The following is a 21,954-nucleotide window of genomic DNA, read 5'->3' as shown; positions in this document are numbered from 1 at the left end:
CATTTTAACATCTCTGAAAACAGTTTGCATCTTATTTTATACCCGATGGCATCTTACGACTGCTATTAGCCAGACAGAAATCATGATGTGGCACATTCAAAAGAAAGTTGTGCCTTGCAAACCAAGACATCTTATACCTGACACAGTCTGGAAGCTAAATGGGCTTGGACCTGGATTCGTTCTGTGTGATGTAGGATTGGTGCCTGGATATGGTGCAAGAATATGCCCTGGGTATGTCTGTGTGTGTGCAAATGCATACTATGTATTTGTGTATGCGCATGGATCTGTGGCTGGTAGGTAATGTCTCTGGATATAGCTATCTCCCGGTGTAGTCACCCTGTGTATGTGCATGATCACACATCTAGAAAGTTCCCTTCACTTCCACACCATCTGAGTGCATATGTTCATGGGACAGATACAGGTGTGTTGGCATCACTTTAGGCCACTATCCCCCACACCCAAGCCCCCTCCACCCTCCTCTGAAAAAAGTTCTAAATCTTCTTCCAACATTTTGACTCTCATTTAAAGTTCCTGGAAAGAGCTGGGCTGGCCTCTGTAGATGGACAAAGATGGGCCCTAGGGTCCTTGCTCTCAGGTCACCAGGACATATGTCGGGGTTGTGAGTGTGGGCAACAGACAAAACATTGGGCATTCTCTTTGCAGAGGCCACCACCTCTCCTGGTCTCTGTGGCAGAGGCAGGATAAGCCTCTCCCCATCAAATCATGAGCATGGAGGAGCTAATGGGGAATGGCCAGATGGGGAGCATTTTAATGTGATTTATCTGTTAATCAGAAAGCACAAATTTGTGTTTTTATTTAATTGGCTCAGTGATTTGTGGGAATTTTACTGCAAATGTAGCATAGTGTTCACTGGGTATGCAGCAGCAGCAACCCCGGTGCCAAGCAGGTACTTAGCGTTCCATTGGAACAACTGTCCCTGATGAGTCTCTCCAAAATGCCTCCCTTTGGAAATAGTTCCCTCTGGGAGGGGGACTCTCAGCCAAGTCCTCTTTCCATTCTTTTCTTGCTGTCCTGGCTCACCTGGCCTCCTGCATGGCCTCTCTCCCAGCCTCTCTGGTGGGCTGAGGCCTGAGCACCAGCCCAACGGCATTCAGTCTCTGATGCCTTACCAGGTTCTGGCTCAGCAGCTCATAGTCGAAGATCTCCATCTCGTACTGTTCTGCCAGCTCCTTGCACAGGCTGATGGCTTCTTCCCACATCTGCAGGAAGGTAATGAGACAAAGGTCAGAGGGAACATCCAGGTTTGCAGAACGTTTGCCAAGGAAGGGATGCTGGCAGGCTCTCCCCCCAGGGGCTGAGCTGTAGCCCCGCTCTGGTCCAGATCTGCTCCCATGCACAGGGACCCCGTGCTTCCCAGGAGCAGGACCCTTCCCATGCTTCTCACCTGATTCTCCTGATCAAGAGTAGGGTAGCCATAGACTAATCTGAACACCTGGTTTACATGCTCTTAGATCTTCACAACCTTGCTTGAGAGGTGATAACAGCTTCTGCATTTACCAGGTGAGAAATCTGAGTTCACAGAGGCAAAGCTAATGCCCCAATAGAAAGCAGGGTGAGGCTGTCCAACTGGTGCTACTGTGACCTTGCTCCCAATTCCCTGCCTTTATAAGTGCTATAGAAATGATCTCCGCCTCCCTCAACCTTTTTGTGAGTAGGTGAGGCAGAGAGGTGTCCCCCTAATTTTCCAAAGAGAAATGGTTCATAAAGAAGTAAATAGATGACTTAAGGTCAGAGAATCTCTGGGAACAGAGTTGAAGTCAGATTCTACTTCTGGCATTCACTCTTATGATCTCTCCACTCTGCCAATTCTATCACTTTTCTTTCTTTTGGCAATCTCTCTCCCTCTCTCCTTCCCTCCTTCTTTTCTCCCTCCCTCAAACTCCATTCCTTTCTCTTCTTCTTGTTCTCTATTTCTGTTCAAATAGTATGGGATCTACAATCTTAATACATATTTTAAAAAATATTTATTTTTTTGATATTTAAAAAAAAAGATTTATTTATTTATGCTTACAGAACTGGGGTACAGGCCAGAGAGGTTCAGGGGCAGTGAGAGGATTCACCAGAGACAGAGTGGGGAGCAGACAGGCAGACTGACAAAGTGCACTGCTGATGGGAGCAGTGGGCAGGTCAGAAGAGGTCTGCCATGCCATGTGGGTCAGCAGTGGCTTCAGAGAGTTTCATAATGCGGTGCTTTAACCCACTGCACCACAGAGAGAGCCCTTTTTGGAGATTGTTAAGGGCAAAACACAGAATTATTAACCATAGGCCCAGTACTGAACAGCAAATCTCTAAAACTCATTCATCTTGCATTACTGAAACTATATACCCTTCACTTTTTTTTTAAGGTTTATATATGTATGTATGTATTTATAGAAGAATTGAGTATAGGGTAGAGGTGTGGGGGGGGGGCGAAAGGATTAATCAGAGACAGAGTGGGGAGCAGAGCAGACAGATTTACTGAAATATACTGCTAAAGGGAGTACCTGGCAAGAGGAGAGGTCTGTGCAGCAACATATGTGGATTAGCTCCTAGGCCAGAGATTGAACTCAGGTCGTCATGCTGATAGCACTGAGACTTAACCCCTACATCATCAGATGTTCTACCCTTGACTTCTTAATGGGGCAAGGGGCAGCACAGAGGTGAAGTTGGGGTGGTACTAGGGTTTAAAAAAAGAGCGATCCAACTTTTAAAAACAGGTCTTTCTCATTTCAAAAAAGTCTGAAAAAACAAATTTTGGACATGAGGTCCTTTTCCTCTGCTCTGCTTAGCTGAAGCCAACAGACCATCCCACCTCCTTAGATTGAAGGAGGTCCAGAACCTCTGCAGGGAGGCGGGCTGGGTTGGAAAGCTGACAATCTCAGGGACACTCATTACATTTCACTTTCAGTTTAAAATGGAAAATGCACCTAAATGGAGAAGCTGGGGGAGGTGGGGGAGGAGAGAGGGGAGGTTGCCAAAATGCAGTGTGTGCTTTGTAGCAAAAATGCTCTCTCTGCATCCAGGCATAAAAATAAATAAAAGCAAGTGCAGAGTGGAGGAGCTGAGGCTGTAAACCCACAGACAGCTTAGTGAGCACCATAAAAATGCTTTATGTGCCTGGAGGAACCAGGTTCTCATGCCAAGCTGGGCTGGGGATTTCTCTTCAGCTTGAATGGGAAAATGGTGGCAGTGCCCCTGGGTTGGGCCAGGGAGCTATATGGTTGAAGTGAAGGTCTTTGTCAATTTGCCATTATATAACATTCCAGAAATGTGCTCCCCATGTCTTAAGAGACCAGGAAGGGAGTAGAATGGGAGGCAGAGATTTTCTACCAGGTCTGCTCTATTGGAACAGTAACCCATGTCTCTGACTCTCATCTATCCATCCGAGTACCTGCTGACTTCTAAGCATTGCAAGGTATGCAGTGATGGAGCACATAGATAGAGGAAAAGACAGTTTCTGCTTTTATTAAACCTAAGCAGGTAAAGTAAACGTAAAAAAGTAATAGTTGGGTTTTGAGGGATGTAGAGGAGTTTACTAGGTGCTGACAGATGGGCTGGTGGAACAGAAGCTCATTATTTGTATATTTCCTTTCCCCACTGTGGAGAAAGGAAACTAAAAACTTCAGGGCTGCTAAGGAGTTTGGGCTTCATTCTAAAAGCTTCCATAGCAGTGCTTTTGGCGTGAGCTGTACCCATCTGCTCCCTTCTCTCTGCTCCCAAAGTACCTTGGCACCACCTTGTTCCCTCCCCACCTCCACAATAATTGTGTACCACAAGGAAATGTGCAAAAAGGCAATCATGGTTGTCATGTCTGTTTAGCCAACTAGAAGGTAAGCTCATTTTGGCTGGGATTATGCCTTTTCCCTCTCTGCTCTCTTGAAGCCTAGCAGGGGAGGAGGCTCCAGGGACAGCAGGGCCTCTGCCCTCAAGGGGCTTATAATGTTAAATTATAAGAACAGTGCTCTCCAGTTATTCTCAGTTCCTGGGAATTTATAAGCCCTTTCACAGACATTACCTCATTTTATCTTTCTAGGGAAGGTGAGGAGATCAGACTAAGACAGATGCAATAAGCTGCGTGACAGGATAGACCAAAATTAAATGTTACATACTGTTTTAATGAACTGTGAGAGGCCTTGCAATTTAAAGGAAGGCAGGGCTATATGTAAGCAGAGGACTCAAGAAAGGCTGAATGGATAAAGTGGCCCATCAACTGGGCCCTTGAAGGTGGAGAGGGTAATAATGACGACAGTTAAACTTAACAAGATATTGATGTATGCCAGGTCCTCTGCTAGGGCCCCAGCATGCGCTTTCTCACTTAATGTTTGCAATACAGCTAGAAAATGGCGATTACTGGTATCTAACTCATGGGTGGGGAGTTGGGGTCTCTTAGGCCAAAGAACAGTAGGTGATAAAGGAATAAGACTTGAAATCCACACCAGTCTGGCACCAAAGACTGAGAACTTAGCTGCCATACCAAGTCTCCTGCAGCTAGTATTGTTGTTCCAGAAGGTCTGCTAGAGTCTGGAAGATGGGCAGCAGCTGGTCTGACCAATCTCCTGACTAATACCAACCAAGCACCCCATCCTTGCTGTCTGAGGTCAATGATGGCACCACAATGTCATTCGCACATTCAAGTCTATCAACTATTCAGCATATAGTTATTGGGCCCTGCATGTCAGATATTGTGCCAGTCATTAGTCATTTAGCAGTGGAAAGAATTTTCTGTGCTCCTGACATTCTAAAGAAGGGAGGGAGCCAGACAATGAACATGTGAAAACAAAATAATCAAAGTGGTGTCTGAAAGTTGATAAGTTCCTAAGTGCTATGATGAGACATGAGGGTGATTTAAGGAAGGGATGATGCTTTTCTGGGTGTCCAGAAAAGGTATAATTGAGAATGTGATATCCAAGCAAAGCCCTAAGTTATGAGAAGGAGCTGGTCATGGAAAACTACAGGAGAGGGATGTTCCACACTGGGAAATGCAAGTGCAAAGGTCCTGAGGCAGAAAAGCACATGGCATACAGCATGTATACAAGAGAAAATGGCAGTAATGAAGTTAGAGCAATTAGGGGATAGCTGGTAGGAGCATCCCCCCCCCCCACACACACACTCAGATCATATAAAGAATTGCATAACTTACTTAATTCTAAGTAGAGTTGGAAAGCCAGTGAGATAATTACAAGCAGAATAGCAGTGATCCAACATTTGTTTTATGACACCCTGTTTTCTATGTAGAAGACGATGTATTGGAGGCAATGGGGGAAATAGAAACTGATTAGGACTTATTGAGTGTCCACTGAACAATGCCTTCAATGGAAGCAGAGAGAACATGGAAAGTAATCAGATATAGGATTGAGAGGGAAGGAGACTGTAATTGCAGAAGGGCTGGGTATATAGTGTTGGAGAGGATGGTCCTTTCTATTGCCAGGGACTCCACAGACAGAAGACAAGCAGGGCCAATTTACCTTTCCTTTGTCAAAGTAGCCTATGATGGTCTCATAGAGGGTCTCCTTCAGATGTCGATGGGTTTGGGGGAACTGTTGGCCAGTCTGCATGACCTGTGATGCACACTGCTCATCAGACCACTGCAGAGAGAGAACATGCAGAGTCACCTAGGGCCTAGAGGTTGCCTAGGGCAGGTGTGTTTCCCACTGATGAGGAGAAGTCTGACAATGTCCTCCCAACCCTGCCTGCAAGCTCCCTTACCACCCTGGTTGTCAGCACTTAAGAGAGTTTCTGGTCTACAGTTTCTTTGGCCAGGTCATGCTTATTTGACTTTATATTGTTTTGCTAATGTGGCTGGTAGGGATTTTCTCTGAACCCCTCTGGGACATGGTTCTAGCTCTTCAAAAGCTAAAGGAAATGCTTTTGATTTCATCCAGCTACAGCACTGTTTTCAAGAGAAGGAAAACAGCTCACTCACTGGGCATGCTAACAATTTATAGTTGATGTTTTGGATGTTATATAAAACAGTTTGGATGTTATATAAAACCTGAAGACATATCTCAGGGGGTTATTGTTACCGCGAAATGTGAAGGTCATTGGAAACCTTATGTGACCAGGCGCAACACTGCTGAAAAATAATCTGCCAGGTCAACAGTTTGGGGATACAAAGAACAACAAATTTTATATGACTTATTCTTTTTACTTTTTTTTTTTTTTAACTCTTCAACTTGTTGTGAAAACCCTGAGGGGATCCCAGCATGAATCTCCTTCACTGGAAGGGCAGTACCTTGAGAAGCCAAGTATGGAGAAGGAGCGTGTAGGCAGCCTCTGTGTAATTTTCACAGTCCAGGTGAAGATCTCGGAGTTTGTATAGGTACCTGTTTGGGAATACATACTAGTCACCAACTGCAAATGATAAGGAAATAAGGGGACAGATGGTAGGACTGGTAAAGTCAGAAAAACTGAGTACCTCTCAGGGTCACAAGACAGTCTTCCACCTAGTTGACCAGTCCCTCTGCATGGTGACAGTGACAACACCTAGTGTTTCTGGTGCCGAGTGCCTAACAGGTACCATGACAAGTACTGTGAATGCCATCGGTCATTTAATCCTCAAGACAACCCTGAGAATGGGTCTGCTAAATATTCCCATCAGAAAACATTAATAAATGGAAGAGCTGGGATGTGGTCCTGGGCTAATCACCTTCAGATTCCAAGTTCTAATCATTTTATGACTGGAAGATCAAACAAACCACAGTGTTCTCTGGGCATAAAAGAATATTTCCTTATAAGAAGAGGAAATGTACTGGGGCTAGACCTTGTATATTCACATGAAGACCTTGTGCTATATAGGCAGGGGTAATCTGTGATTCTACCATAATCATGTTCCTACCTCCCCACTCCTTTGCAATGTAATGCTCCAGTGTTCTGAAGCAGGATCACACTGTATTTGTGAGGCAATGAGAATAGGAAGGAAAACAAAGGAAGAGGGAATTTTCCTCAATTTAGATAGTTCATACATGATTGGTAGTAAGGGGCATTGAAATAACTCCTCTATACCTCAGCTTGCTCATGTGTAAAGTGGTAATACTCACAGCAAGTTGCTGTGCATAGAAAGGGCCCAGCCGACCATGTATGAAAAGTGCTGTAAGTACCAGTTAGCATTGCTACTAATAAATGTGGTATGCACTAAAGTGATCAGTCCATAATAGCACTGAGTGGTAGCAGCTATATCTATTATAATGGGAACTAGGTTTCTCCTAGGTTAGAAACAGAATCCAGAGCCAAAGAACCATTGCTGTGGCCATCTGCATGCCATCAGAAACATTTATTTAAACCCAACTCCTAGTCAGCTGGTGAAGGGAAGATGCTGTGATATTGTGCTCTTGGTTCTTTCCTCTGGAGAAGAGGTGTCAACAAGATCATGTCTATCTAACCATAGGGGTAAAGAACTTCTCAAACATCTATCTCTAGGCAGGCCTCATTGTTTAGACTTGTAGAAAACTAACTTTCTGTACAGAATGTCATCAAGGGAGGAGCTAGCTCTTAATGTCTCTGGGCACATGAAATGTGGTGGTGGATCAAATGTATGCTATCTGACCACAGGGTAGGAAATGCCAAAAATCTGGAGAGAAAAAAAGGCCTGCTAGTGATTTTTATAACTAATGAGCTACATGCTAGTGACCTTTTGCTCATTTTTTTACTTAATCAGCCATCAATCAACTCAATTTGGTTTATACATATGGCACATGTGCTATATACTGAGTATACAGACATACCAAACATCAGAGATAAATATTGGCAAAGGTCGACTCCATTATGAGGGTCTGGAATCTATAGTCTAGGAAGAGACAGACGTTGAATCAAATAATCAAATAAATGAAGGCAAAACTACAACTGTGATAGATGCTTTGAAGGAGATTGATAGTACTATCTGAGCAGGATTTATCTAGAGGGGACAGGAGGAATTCCAAAAAGGTTTTCATATCTGACAGTGGGGCTGGGATCTGAGTGGGGGGAGCATCCAAGGAAGAAAGACTCCTTCATTCGGTCAACAAATGAGTGCTTTATATAGTATACAAACTCATGAGTCCAATAATTCTTTAATAGGTAAGGAGATTGAGAGATCTATTAAGTGGAGTTCTTAGGGCAGGAAATAGGAAGAACCAGGTTCAACACCAGTTATTTCTGATTTTATAATCATGGCTTTTCTATTCTTTCCCCACTTTAACTTTCTGCTGATCAGTTATCAGTGATAACTGGACTGCCTGTAGGGAGTGTGGAGTCCACCTTTAGAATCCCCTAAATGGGGCTTACATATTTTAAACAGGACTGTCTCCTCCTACCTGATCATAGTCCCTCAGTTCCTTGATGGATGAATCCAAAACCTTGATGAGAAAAGACAGAGGGCTTCCTGCTACTTTCATGGGGTTTGTAGTTTACTGCAAAGCCCAAAGGAAGACAGAGGAAGAACCCTGATGGGCCAACCAGTGACTGAAATTGAACCAGAGGACTAATGGGCAGCTGCTGAGGTGGATCAGGTGAAATTCAGTGGGGGAATGGAAAAGGACTCCTGACCAGGGCTCTCCTACCCATCTAAAGGGGCTGCTACCACCTTGTCTGGACGACAGTTGTAAGGACAGGAGGAAGGCCCAGAGGTGCCACATGGTCTGAGTTTTTTCAGAAGAGAGAGATTTTCATTTCGATGCACTATGTCTAGATTTTAAAATTTTGGCAGCCAATTAAATCTGCTTTTAAATAAGATGCCTTCCAAACAGAACAGATTTTCAGACTATACCTTATTTACAATGTCTGGTTTAGGCAAATGTGATTTTCCTAAGATTACTAGATGACTCAAATCTCCAAAGGTTATGGGGATCAGGGATTTACCATCTGTGTTTCTAAAACAGGAAGGAGAGAAAAGAAGTTGGAGGAAGGGAACCAGGTGCAGGCTCTTTACCTATAGCATCTCATTTAATCTGCAGAACAGAAGGCAGAATGGAAACACACCACAGGAGGAAACTTGGTCCAGAGAGTTTGTGTGATTTATCCAGGGTCACAGGGATAAAGCTGAACAGCTCAGGCCCTACAGATCCCAGGCTTTGGCTACTACAACATCATGTCTACTGATATCATAAATGCTATCCAAGTTCAGGGCAACCTATGATTATCTTTTATCCAAATGATAGCTCCTATTTCTGGAGTCCTCCTAAACTAAGTATTGGAAAATACTGGCAATGATAATAGTGAATACAGGTTTGAAACCTCTGGACTTTGACAGAATACGTCAAAAGCTTTGACAGTGCCATTCTCATTAACCTTCTGGTAGAATACACTTTGCTGCCTCTGGCCTCATAAGGATATCTGCCCAAGAATTTTTGTTGCTGTGTTATTTATGACAGGAACAAGTTGGAAACAACCTAAATGCTCAATAATATAGGATTGGCTATATAAATTATAGTATATTTTGCAAAAATAATTTTTATGGTTTCATTAAAAATGATATTGAAATACATTTGTTGACATGGAATTCTTGCCAAGCAAAGAATAAATTATGAGCAATATGATCTGATTTTTGCAAAAAAAATGCATGCATAGAATTCAATCTATGCATAAATATAAAAGAATACAAAGATGTATGGATTATAAAAGTTTATTTCATTTTTCAATTTTACTTGTCTATATTTTTATGAGTTTTTTTTGTTTGGGTAAAAAGTACTTATTATTTTTATAATAAGTAAAAATAACAATAATTAAAAAAAACTTTAGAGAAAAGGAAATTCTCAGAAAAATTGGCAAGGGATTTCTTTGCTCTAGGCTAATGTCTCAAAAAAGAAAATCTTTCATGATATGTTGAAATAAACATCTTTTAAATGTCTATAAGGAGATGGGTATAATGCAACGTGATATTATTTTTTTTTTCTGTTGAAATTGTCTGGCCACTGGTCTAAGTGCATGCTTTGTAAATGCTGGATTAGGTCTTCACATGTTGGTCAAAGAATGCCAAGTGATTTTGGGAGTTGATTGCAGAAGAATGGAGACAGCTGAATTTTAAGGAAATTTATAGGATTGCAAATCCAGGGGACCTGAGTGTTAACATAAGTTTAATTCCATCCCAAAGGCAATAGGGGGCCATTGATAGATATTGAGCAGGAGAGTAAAAATCTTACCTTATGTACATCTCTTCCCGATTGTTATCTTTGTAGAAATTCTAATTAGGGGAGGAAAAATAGGGGTGAGTATTTTTCTTTGCAGGGTGGCTGGGGGGGGGCGGGGAGGGTATAGTAATGGAGATGAGAGGAAAACGGGGCTAGTTATTGTCTGGGGGCTTCGAAATAGGAGCAAAACTTTACTTTCAAATGGTTCTATCAGGAAATTCTGCCCTTGAAAGTCACTCCCCATATCATCAGACTATAAGTGGGCAGAGAAGGATATAGGCTATCACCTATCAGAGGGTACAGGTGAGCTATTTGGTGCACTGAGAGCAGGGCTGCCAAGAGTAAGACTAAGTTACCAGGCTTGTCAAAGGCTTTGTTTTGGAAATATCTAAAAGGAAATGCAGCTTGATCTTTTAAATCTTGGATACTATACCCAGGGGGACCTGGATTGAACTCAGAAAAATAACAATCATTATAGTAATATAATAATAATCTATCCTAGTGATAACAACAGATCCTACTGCCCGATAGTGTGGAACTAGCAGTTTTTATGATGAGATTCTACATTTAAACTTGACAATACTGTGGAAGTCCAATTCTTATTCCAGCATAAGTGTCATTTAGACCAGTGGTTGTCCTGGACTCTTCCACCAGAGGTTCTAATCTGTGCATTTTTAAACAAGTCCTTACACATTCTGAGTCAGGAAGTCACAATCTGATCTGTGAGAAAATCATGTTTTAGTTTAATGCGCCCCATGTACCTGTAACTCAGAGAGGGGGACACGACATGCTCCAGGGCACTCAGTCAGTGGGTACATAGTTAGAACAGACCTCAACTCTCTTGAGGCTTCCCCTCCCCAATCCTATGTTTTCCCTGATATCATGTTTAAGCCACATATGAACACTAGCGGGGTCTAACTGCTGATGGAACGCCTGTCCTAAGTTTTCTCCCTGGTCACAGCCTGACTGTTGAAGGTCAAGATTTCTTCTCCTCTCCTGGCTCAGAGAGAGAAACTGAGAAACTCCTCGAAAAGTCCTCTTCCTGCTCTATATGCAAATTGGACCTGGTGGTATTATTAGCAAAGGATTCCTTTCTGCTGTAATCAGTACTTTTAAACTCCCCTTAGGATTAAAAAAAAAAAAAATCAATGGAAATATCTAGGCTCTTTAAAAACAGTTCATGTAGGGTTAGTAGAGACTTCACAACAGAACTGTGGGGACAAGATTTATATTTCTGGAGCACTGGGAATGGCAGGGGGTGGTTGATGTGATGGATGTCATGTGCCGTTTGGCTGATCTGATTCATTTTAAGTGAGATGAGATGGCAGGTATGCTCCCACCTATCTCACAGCCATGTGTTATGGGCATGTGAGGGGACTGTTTGAGAGATGACCCATGGGTTCTTCTCTAGGGGTTGAAAGCTTGGGTATGGTATTAGCTGTTCTAACTAGCTTAACCTATTATAAATTTCTATAAATTATAGTTTATGGTATTACTCCATTCTGTAAGAGAAGAAGAGTAACTACATAGTGCGTAGTTAATCATGGGCCAGGAATGTACAACCTATTGAAATAGATATTATAATTTTCTCCAGGGAACAGACAAGTCAATTAAACCTTCAAAAAAGTTCCTTGTCTCATGTCTGAATTATCAGAAGGATGAGATCTAATAGGCTGTGTGATTCCAAAGCTCATATTGTTATATGCTTAACCCTTTATCCCACATCCTTCCTTTTATGTGATGTGCTAAGAGCTAAAGATACTACTCCTCCCCATCATATATTAGGAAACTGAAGCACTGACAGGTGAAGTCTCCAGACAGAGCTGTTAGATCTCAGAGCAAGGATTCGATCCCATATTTTGTCAAGCCCTAGCCCTGTTTCTTTATCAAGAATCTGAAGAAGCCCAAAGTCAGCCTTGCCCCCAGGACTCTGCTCTGACATGATGGGGACATGCCAGCCAGTGCCCGTACCAGCAGGTTCACAGTGCAGCTCATGCGGTTGTCTTTGCTCTCGTCCGACATCACATCCCGGTAATCCAGCAGCTTCTCCAGGAGGCCTTTCACCAGGCTCACGAAGCTCTCCACTGACTTGGAGATGGTTGGGTGCTTTGCAGCACACTCCATCAGGCTGTGGGCACAGATGGGGGTCAGTGAGCTCATGGCCAGGGAAGAAGACATGTGCTGGGACCTGGGCGAGTGTCGGGAGGCTTGAATTCAAGCCAAACAACCAATGTGCCTAAGCAAGTCAGATTCATTGGCTCATTGCTTTGCTTCATTCAGTCACTTATTCATTAATACACTTATTTGCCCAGACACTAGAAAAGGTATTTAATTTTTCCCCACCATCAAAATAGGGGGAAGATAAAGCCCAGAGTAGGCAGTGGTATGGGATAATGATTACCTTTATACACCCAGCCTGGGATTAAGTTAGTACAACTCTTAGAGGTAACAATTTTCACAGTATCTATCAAAATTGTAAAGGCACAAGTCTGACAATTCTACCTGGGGAAATCTACTCTACAGAGATATCGCCAAAAGTATGCCAAAATTTATAATACCTATAAATGTAGTGTCTAATTGTGAAGTATTTGGAACCATCTTAAATGTCCATAAAAGAGAAATGGTTACAAAAATTGAAGCATGTTCATAAATGTAGTTCGATGAGGCTATTAAAAACTATGGGAGACAGATTTGTTTTGACATGAAAAGCTCAATATAAAATACACAGTTCAGTGAGAAGAACAAATCTCAGAACAATATATGTATATTTTAATCAACTCACATATTGTCGACCCATATCCAAGACATCATTCTAAACATCTCCCAACTTGAACTCATTTAATCTCCTATCATCATTTAGGAGATGGAAAGAGGAAATGTGGGAAAGCTCAGGCACAGAGAATTCAGCTAACTAGTCCAAGGTCACACAACTGATAAAAAGCGATAGTCTGCCTCCTAGCTCCTTGAGGCCCCCCACTTCATGCCACAAGTAGTGGAAAAGCATTTCTGTGCCATGTGTCTGTGTTTACACAGGTGCTGGATCAGTCAGGAAGATAAATAACAAACTCTTAATGGCTTTTTTTTTTTTTTCCATAGAAGAACTGGAGTTAGACCAGTGGTGCAGGGGGGTGAGAAGATTCACCAGAGACAGCGTGGGGAGCAGAACAAGCAAATGTATTGAAATACACTGCTGAGGGGAGCAACAGGCGAGACAGGAGAGGTCTGCTGCTGCTCCATATGTGGGTCACCTCCCTGGCTGGGAACTGAACTGGTGCCACAGTGGCTGAAGAGGCATTAATAATGCTGAGATTTAATCCTTAGGCCACCAGAGAGGCCTGGTGATGGCTTTTGATAAGAAGTTTAGGTGCGGGAACAGAAGGCTATGTTCACTTTTCAAGTTAAATGTATGTAAGTTATTTGAAATATTGGCAACATTTGTTGTAATGTTGGGGTCGAAATTTTAAAAACAAAAATGTCATATTTGTTAAGCATCTAGTAATTGTTCAGCATTGTGCTACCCATTAAATGGGGTGGTAATGAGGAAAAAGACAAAAAATTAAGGAATATAAAATCAATCATGCCTACCTCAGGAGGCCCATGGGTCAGGGAGAGAGACAGAAAGATTAAAATTTTGATTAATGACTGCACCTTATAAATCCCTCATCCCTTATCAGAACTGCAGAATTTTTTTCCTTAGAAATCATCAAAATAATTGTGATAAGTAAAAATTATTCCTCATATTTTATAGATGAAGACATCAGGTACAGAGAGGTTAAGTGACCATTCTAGGATCCCCCAGGTCATGAGTAATGACTGTGGGAGTCCAGTCAAATACTATCTGTCCAAGGTCCTCCACAGAGAGGCAGTGGTGAGGTGATCCTGAGCAGATGTGCATTGCCCAGGCTACTATTTGCATTGGGCTGCTCTCCTGTGGCAGTTTGAGTCCCAAAGTCTCCCTTGGAGGGGAAAGGTGAGAAAAGCAAGGACTTCAGGGGGTCATTTCCTTCTGGAAGCTAAGCCAGGCACATTGAGGTGATGTCTCAAACTGTGGCTGTGATCAGACAAATCCATCTTCCGAGGAGAAGCACCTATTCCAGGCTCTCACTGAGAGATGCAAATAGCCCTGTGATTTAGGCCTGTCTGGCTCATCACAGCTGTGCCTGACTCCTCTGGGATTGTCTCTTTCAGCCCTGCATTCCACCCCAATAACAATGCCAGGGAGCTTCATCCAGTGTTTGGGAGGCTGGGGATGGATTTCTCCGTAGCAGGCAGTGCCTGAGCCAGGTCTGAGTGTCTGAGCCAGGCCAGACCAGTAGTCACATTAGAATCATCTGGGGGTGGTGGTGAGGTTTGACAAAGCTCAGTGGTCACCCATGACAATGATTTCAGGGTAAGAGTTAGACTGCAACATGTTATTTTTAAAAGCCTTTAGGTGATTCCTATGTGTTCAGGTGATTCTGATGTGCAGTTAAAATTTAGAACCACTGATTTAGTCCAGTGATTTGCAATGTGAAAGTACATGGAAATCATCTGGGCACTGTAATCCATTCTAATTCAGTAGGTCTGGGCTAGGGCCTAAGAGTCTGCATTTCTAACAAGCTCTCTGATGATGCTAACATTGTTAGCCTTTTGAGAAGCAAGGGTTTACTAGAAGAACAAAGTCTTGACTTTCTTAGCTTCTTTCTATGCATGACATAAAAAGCTTCTCATATTGTCTAGAATTAGTGAGATGGCTGGGTAGGTTGATTTGAGGTCATTCATTCATCAACCATCTATACCATCCATAAATCTATCCATCCATTCAATATGTATACCACTCTAAGGATATAGAGATCATTAGGAAGTGACTTCCAGGAAGTCAGTCTAGCAGAGAAAGCACATATAGAAATCAAAGCTAACAATAATATGTAATGATACTACCACTTATGGAGTACTTCCTGTGCTCCAGATGCTATGCCCATTTTATTGTGATATTATTTAATATTGACAAAATCTCCTTGAAGTGGGCATTATTGCAATCCTCAACTTATAGATGATATACAAAACACACAGGGTTGGGTTTTCACCTCAGCCCTGGCCAGGCCACAGTTATTCCTCAGCTGTGAATCTCACAGTGGAGTAAGTAACAATAAAAAGATCATTCTCTATCAGGAATAAGAAAAAGACCCAAGGTCAGGTCTACTCCCAAGACTTTCAGGTCACTCTGAGCCAGTGCTGCTGTTTGGGGGAGGGGATTGGGAGCAGTGGGAAGGGACTGGAGGGCACTCACATGACCCTTGAACTGATTTACATTCAATATGGAGACTCTGGAAGTGGGGCACACAGGCCCATACCTCTGTCAGTTCCAAGAGAAATGGGCTTTCAACTCTGTATGGAATGCCTCTCACTACAGGTCCTCTTTCAGGTAATGAACTGGCTTGGGGGAAATTCAGGCCCTACGATACATATCCTCTGTCACCTTCAGACTTCTAGCCCCCTCACCTGGGAATGAAAATATTCCCAGGGAGATGGAATCCAGATAAGTAGAGGGTATCACTAGTCCATCCATGTGGGACCCTCACTTTAGGACAGAGGTGGACTTATGGGAGTGGGCTCTGAGGAGAGTTCTGAGGGTAGGGACAAATGGGATGCAGTGTAGGTCTGTATAGTTTGTGCATTGCATAAGAACAACATGAGATTGAAGTCCACTCCAAGACATGTGCTTTGCTTATGAACAGATGTAAGGCTACAACTACCACAGGAAGCAAGAGTTCTGTTCTAGTCACAGAGATACTGAGCCTTCAAGAGTCCAGAAGACTGTGTGCCTACAGAGGGACTTGTGTATTAGCGGAGATGCCCAATTAGGGGTTAGGAAGAAGGACTGGAAGGGCCAGGATGACTGTACTGGAATAGAAGAGAGGTAGGATTATATGGCTCCAAAAACCATCTCACTTGGAGAATAATAATAATAGTGCTAAGATTCCTGGACTATCTACTAAGTATTAAAAACTGTTCTGGGCCCTCCCTGGTGGCGCAGCGAGTTAAAGCACTGCACTAAGAAGCTTAAGCCAATTCCACATGCATGAGTTCGATCCCCGCCTGCCCTGGAGGAGATCCACATGGCATGGCAGACCTCTCCTGCCCGCCTGCTGCTCCCTTCAGTAGTGTACTTCATCCATCTGCCTGTTCTGCTCCCCACTCTGTTCCTGGTGAATCCTCTCACCCTCCGCATCTCTGGCCTGTACCCTAGTTCTGTATGAATAAATAAATAAATCTTAAAAAAAAAACTGTTCTAAATACTTTTAACATTTTTGTTTAATTAGAACAAAAATTCTAAGAGCTAGATAGGACTTTTATCCCCAATATGTAGATAAGGAAATCAAGGCTTAGAAAATTCCAAGGAGGTCTGGACCCCTGGATATATTGATAGGTCCTGACTCCTCAGCTTTAGTTTGCTTAATTTTATAGAAATCATTTACACCTCTCTCTCTGGAGAAACATAATAAGCTGTTTTTAATTGCCTCAACCTCTAAGGATTCTTTTTATAAATAATCACTCAGGAAGGATCTGAAATCCTGCTGACCATCTGAAGACTGCTGCAGGGCCCTAGCCGCTTATAAAAATGGAAATTGCCAGCACCATTCATGGTTCACTTCTGGTCAATATTTAGATTTCCCTGGCTTAGAACTTTAAGACAAACTTGGACTCAGGCAAAATGTTGCTTTTCCCCTTGTATGATCAGCTTGATCCCCACCCTAACCCCTCCACTGAGTGAGTGATGTTGCTTTCTGGGCAGTGGTGAAGACTGCATATAGGAGGGAGCTGGAATTCCAGGCTGCCTGATGTGCAAGGCAGAGGGTCACTGTCAGGGTCATAGAAAGGTCTTTCATTTGCATTTGTTGTTAAAGGTAAAGTATTCAAAGAGGACTGGGAAAAGAATCCAAAATCTGAGCTATAGACAAAAACCATACAAATCAGAGACTAGGCAACTAGAGGAAAATTTGGCACATCTGAGTCACATTCCTAAAACTCATGTGAAGATGGTGGTGGGTGGACAATTACATGGTAACAGAGAGAAACCAAGAAGAATTATTCAGTTTTCAAAATAACCTCAGCAGGCTTATTATCCCCATTATACAGATGGGACTCCTGAGACCAAAGATGTGACTAATCCGACCTTATATAGCTGGTCATTGGCAGGACCAGAATTAAAACCCAATAACTTTGTCTACAGAAACACAATTTGTCAATATGTACATGAAAGGGGACTCAATATCACTAGCCATGAAGAAAATACAAATCAAAAGGACAATGAGATGTCCCTTCACACCCATGAGCGTGTCTAGATTCCATATGCAGAATTAACAAGTACTGGGAAGGCTGTGGAGAAACTGGAACACTTGTATATTGCTAGTGAGGATGTAAGTGGTACAGTCTTGGAAATCAGTCTGGTGATTCCCCAGAAGCTTACAGACAGAGATACTGCATGATCCAGAAATTCCACTCCTGGGTATATACCCAAGAACATTGCAAACATAGATCCACACAAGACATAGATCCACACAATACTCAGTGAAGCATTATTCTTAATAGGCAAAAAATGGAAACAGCCTGAATGCCCATCAACTGAAGGCTGGAGAACAAATTGGGGTATAAATTAACAGTGGAATACTATTCAACGAGAAAAAACAAAATGAAGTCTGGATACATGCTACTGTATGAATGAACCTCAAAAGTGTACAATGTGAAAGTCTGCCACAACAGGCTATATGCTGTAAGGGTCCATCTATGGGAAGTATCCAGAGGAACAAACCCACCAGAAACAAAAAGCAGGCTGGGGTAGGGGAGGATGACAGCTAAGGAATGCAGGGCTTCTTTGGGGAGGTAACAAAAAATATTCTAAAATTGATCATCATCCTGGTAGCCCAATTCTGTGAACAGACTAAAAGGCAGTGAAATGTACACATTAGGTAAATTATATAGCAAGTGAAATCTACCTCAATACTGTTGTAAAAACAAAATGGTGTCCAAATTGAGAATCCAGGGCTGTCTACTCTCTGATGCCTCCTTACCAGGTCTGTGTACTAGAGTCAGGCAGAACCTGTTCAGTGTTTCTGCTTGACTAGCTTGGTCAAGTTTCCCTGGACAAGACACTTTCCTGAACTCTGAGGGTCACCTCTGTGACATGGGATCCAAGAAAGCAAACCTGACCCAAGGGGACAATACATGGAGGCACTACCTCTGGTCCCCTTACATCGCATGTGCTTCATCAGTGCTGTTTAGAATGACTGCCCCTTTAAGACTAACTAAGCAAAAGAAAGACAAACAACAAGAATATTACCTCAGCTAAGAGCAAACAAAAGTAAATATTTTGTTGGATTATTTCCCACTTCCCAACACAGTAAATTGTTTTTCTCTCTGACCGTTTCCATCTTTATCAAAGAAATAGCCATTCTAGGGAGAAATGTGAAGTTTCTTTTCAAATTAGTTTATCCAGTACCCATGAGCCTCCAGATGGGGGGATGGAGAGACCCCCTAAAGCCCCAGAGCCCCCTGGAATTGCAAGCCATACAGCTCCCACCCCACCTTACCGGGGGCTTCTCCCGTGCTGGGCACTGGACTTACATGGACTCCAGTAGCTGCATGTACTGCGTGTCCCCTCGGCCCCCTTCCACTTCGTGGTCCAGCTTGAGGATGATTTCGTTTTCAAACTGAGGAAGCAGGAGATGAAAATAGGTCTTAGAACAACCTGATTTCAACTTCATTATTTTAACCAGAGTTTCAGGAGCACTCTTCAAATTTAGTGCTGGGAAATGGAAATGCAGAGAGCAGCTCAGTAGGAGCCTTGAGTTCAGAAAGGAAGGATGGAAGTAAGAATGGAGTCCTAGATGGGAGAGACTTAGATGGTGAGGGTCAGGACTGCCACCGCATGTGAGTCATGCCCCTTCCAAGACAAATTTTGCATGTGTCAAGAATTATCCAAAGTCAGGGGTTGGGGGGCTCTTCTGATTACATGTCAACTGTGCCAAACCTTAGGCAGGAAAAAATACAGCTCAGTGACTCCAAGAGTCGGCGCTGATGTTAGGCTGTGTGGGTTCAAAAATCTCCTCCATTCCCTCCATCACTTTGGGAAAGCTTAACTGGTCCTTCTAATCCTCAGTTTGTTAGTTTGCAGCAGGGTTGGCAAACAACTCTATAAAGAGCCAGATAGTAAATATTTCAGATTTGGGGAATCAGACAGCCTCTGTTGTAACCACTCTGCTCCATGTTGCAGCACAAAAGCAGCCATGGATAATACATAAACAAATTGGCATGGCTGTCTTCCAGGAAAAGTTTATTTACAAGACCATGTGGCGGATTTGGCGTGTGGGTCCTAGTCTGTGGATCACTAACAGGAGAACGGGCAGAACAGCGGCTCCGAATGTGTGCTGAGGTTATGAGGAGCAGAAGCGCTCTTGTGTACACAGCACTGGAGACACACACGGCTCATGTGTGCACTGGGTCTGCTCATCTTCTTGTGATGACTGCTGTGCTACTGTAATCACCACTGAATGTTACTGGAAAGCAGCTTTAGGAGAGAAGAGCAGTATTTTTTCTTGTGTGAGTCTTTTAGTGGTGAATGCTGGCATAGTTCCCTCTCATGAGATGAACTTGCCTCTAGAGCCGAGCAGAGTGGATGGGATAAATAAGCACTTGTCTAAGGCCACAAAGGAGCCTGCAGGGAGGGAAATTACAGGGTGCCAGGGAGTGTGTGGGACTGGATGATGCCTGCGCCCTCTGAGGTGGGTATGAGAGGCAAGGGCTCAGTCAGCATAACCCAGGGCAGACTCTGGCCCTTCCTGCTTCTGGAAAGCCCTGTACCCAGGAGTGGGGATGACCACAGTCTTTGCCATCAAACAGACTTAGTTTGACTCTTATTTTGATGGTTCTCTCTGTCATATGACCTTGGGGAAGTTAATAAGCCCTCTGGAGGCGCATCACCTTTCCTCATCTATTGAATGGAGACTTAAAACAGCACCTACTTTACAGTGATTCTGAGAGAAGGTCTAGCCTGGCACCTGGCATAGAATTGGTACTGAATATCTGTTAGCAATGATCATGATGCCATTATTGACAAGGTCATCAATAGCACCATCACTGCATTTAAACTCTACAACAATCAAGGAAGAAAACTGTGTATTATTATCTAACTTTACAAATGAGAAAACAGAGGCAAAAGTAGGACCTCTGCCTGGGTTTCAAGGTGTAGATGAACTTGACCTAGGATAGGCCCAAGGGTCAAACATACCCTTCCAAATATACAATGACAGGTCCTACCCCTAACACTGTCATTGTGCAGAGTTTAGAATGCATCTCTAGCTCCTCCAAATAATTCCATTTTCATCCACATCTTCTGTAAGTGACAGAATTGATTCCTTACTCCACCCCTGCCGGGGGTGGACATTTGTCAAGTAGCAACTGCAGATTACTTTTATAGAAGTCAGATGTCACAGAGGCATGTCAAGACATTACTCAGCAAAAAAGGAGTGCATTCTAGGAGTCCCATCTTCCAGAGTGGTCTCCTTTCCCAGCAGAACAAACCTATATGGACCTCCTATGTGCATCAAGCCCTGTGGTGAATCTGCTGCCTCTCCTTACTGGTTGGCTGTCTTCATCACCTTGTTTTCTAGAATGTTCCTTAATAGAGGCTCAGCCCCACTTAAGTGTGAAGCTTAGGGGACAAGAGCTCCTTTTCAAACATATGTTGCTGATGATGACATGGGAGGGACAAACATGTGTGATGGCACCAGATAGCAGAGCAAAAACTGGAATGAAAACTGATACCAGTAAGTCAAGCTAAGCTTCTTAATTTCTTTGTTCTACCTCAGTTCTGCCCATTCCAGTTAATCTCTCATGGAGCTTGGGAACTCATGATGATGTTGTGATGCCTGATTCACAGCTGAGAAACTGAGGCTACAAAACATTCAATAAGCTAAACTTACTGGCAAGTAAGCAGCAAACCTATCTAACTTCAAAGCACTGTGTCCAGAAGACACTAGATGCTCAGGACATATTTACTGAATTGATTTGCTGTTTTCCATATTATGTTGTAAATTGATTGATTCATCAAGTTACTCCCCGCCAAGATTCAGTCTCGGTGGAATCTGCCAAACTGATATTTCTATCCATTAGGCAGCCTGATTGTCCTGTCTCTTTCTATAAGGAGCAAGGAAGAGAAGCAATCAGGAGACATGCTTCAACAGATGCACAGCCAGAGTGAGGAGCCCAAGGGTGACCCCAGTCACGGAGTTCTGAAATTAGTCACAGGGATACTGAAATGAAGGGCATCCTGTAGGGTAGAGAAAACAAGCCACTGGCAAGCTTCTGAAGACATGAGATGACCCAATACAATTGTCAGACTTTTATTCAGAAGAGTTCTGGCTCCCATCTCCTTTGGACATCACCCACCCTCAGCTGCTCAGAGTGTTTCTTTTGCACAATTGATTGTAGGACAACTTTAAGGCAGCCTTTGGTGGGAGTGTTGGGAGCATGCATGACACTATTGCATTTTGTGGCTTCTGCACAGTACAAACTGCACAGACTTTGCTTTCCCATTACAGAGCAGCAGATTACAAGCTGTTTTCATTCAATCTGGAGGTTCACCTTGTACCTCACCCCTCTACCCCAAAGAGTGGGTGTTGTCTCTCCATCTGAACTCCTCTGCTGGCTTTCTCTTTAGGTTCAGTGCAGAGAATAGCAGGTCACTGGCACTGTAAGATTAGAGAAGCCCCAGTCACCCTGAGGGGGAGAACAGCATTTCACTGTGGTATCATCATGGCTAATTAGTGTTCCTATCCTCTTAGAACAATGTTTTTCAAAGAGACTGGCAAAGAGG

General features: G+C 43.1%; 1 protein-coding gene across 1 annotated transcript in view; it reads right to left on the bottom strand.

The window, feature by feature from the left end:
• Positions 1–21,954, bottom strand: part of DOCK2 (dedicator of cytokinesis 2) — a 394,233-nt gene that overhangs the window by 26,746 nt on the left and 345,533 nt on the right. Inside the window, exons 37-42 of the mRNA XM_004679543.2 lie at positions 18,705–18,790; positions 12,072–12,228; positions 10,113–10,153; positions 6,233–6,323; positions 5,466–5,585; positions 1,131–1,220 (exon numbers count right to left, since the gene is read on the bottom strand). Coding sequence (XP_004679600.1) covers positions 1,131–1,220; positions 5,466–5,585; positions 6,233–6,323; positions 10,113–10,153; positions 12,072–12,228; positions 18,705–18,790 — 585 coding nt within the window. The remainder of the gene's footprint in view (positions 1–1,130; positions 1,221–5,465; positions 5,586–6,232; positions 6,324–10,112; positions 10,154–12,071; positions 12,229–18,704; positions 18,791–21,954) is intronic.

This window comes from Condylura cristata, unplaced genomic scaffold, assembly GCF_000260355.1.
Source record: "Condylura cristata isolate star-nosed mole 26May11 unplaced genomic scaffold, ConCri1.0 scaffold00008, whole genome shotgun sequence".
Taxonomy (NCBI): Eukaryota; Metazoa; Chordata; class Mammalia; order Eulipotyphla; family Talpidae; genus Condylura; species Condylura cristata.
Note: the sequence above shows the minus strand (reverse complement) of the source record. Positions and strands in the feature narration are given on the sequence as shown.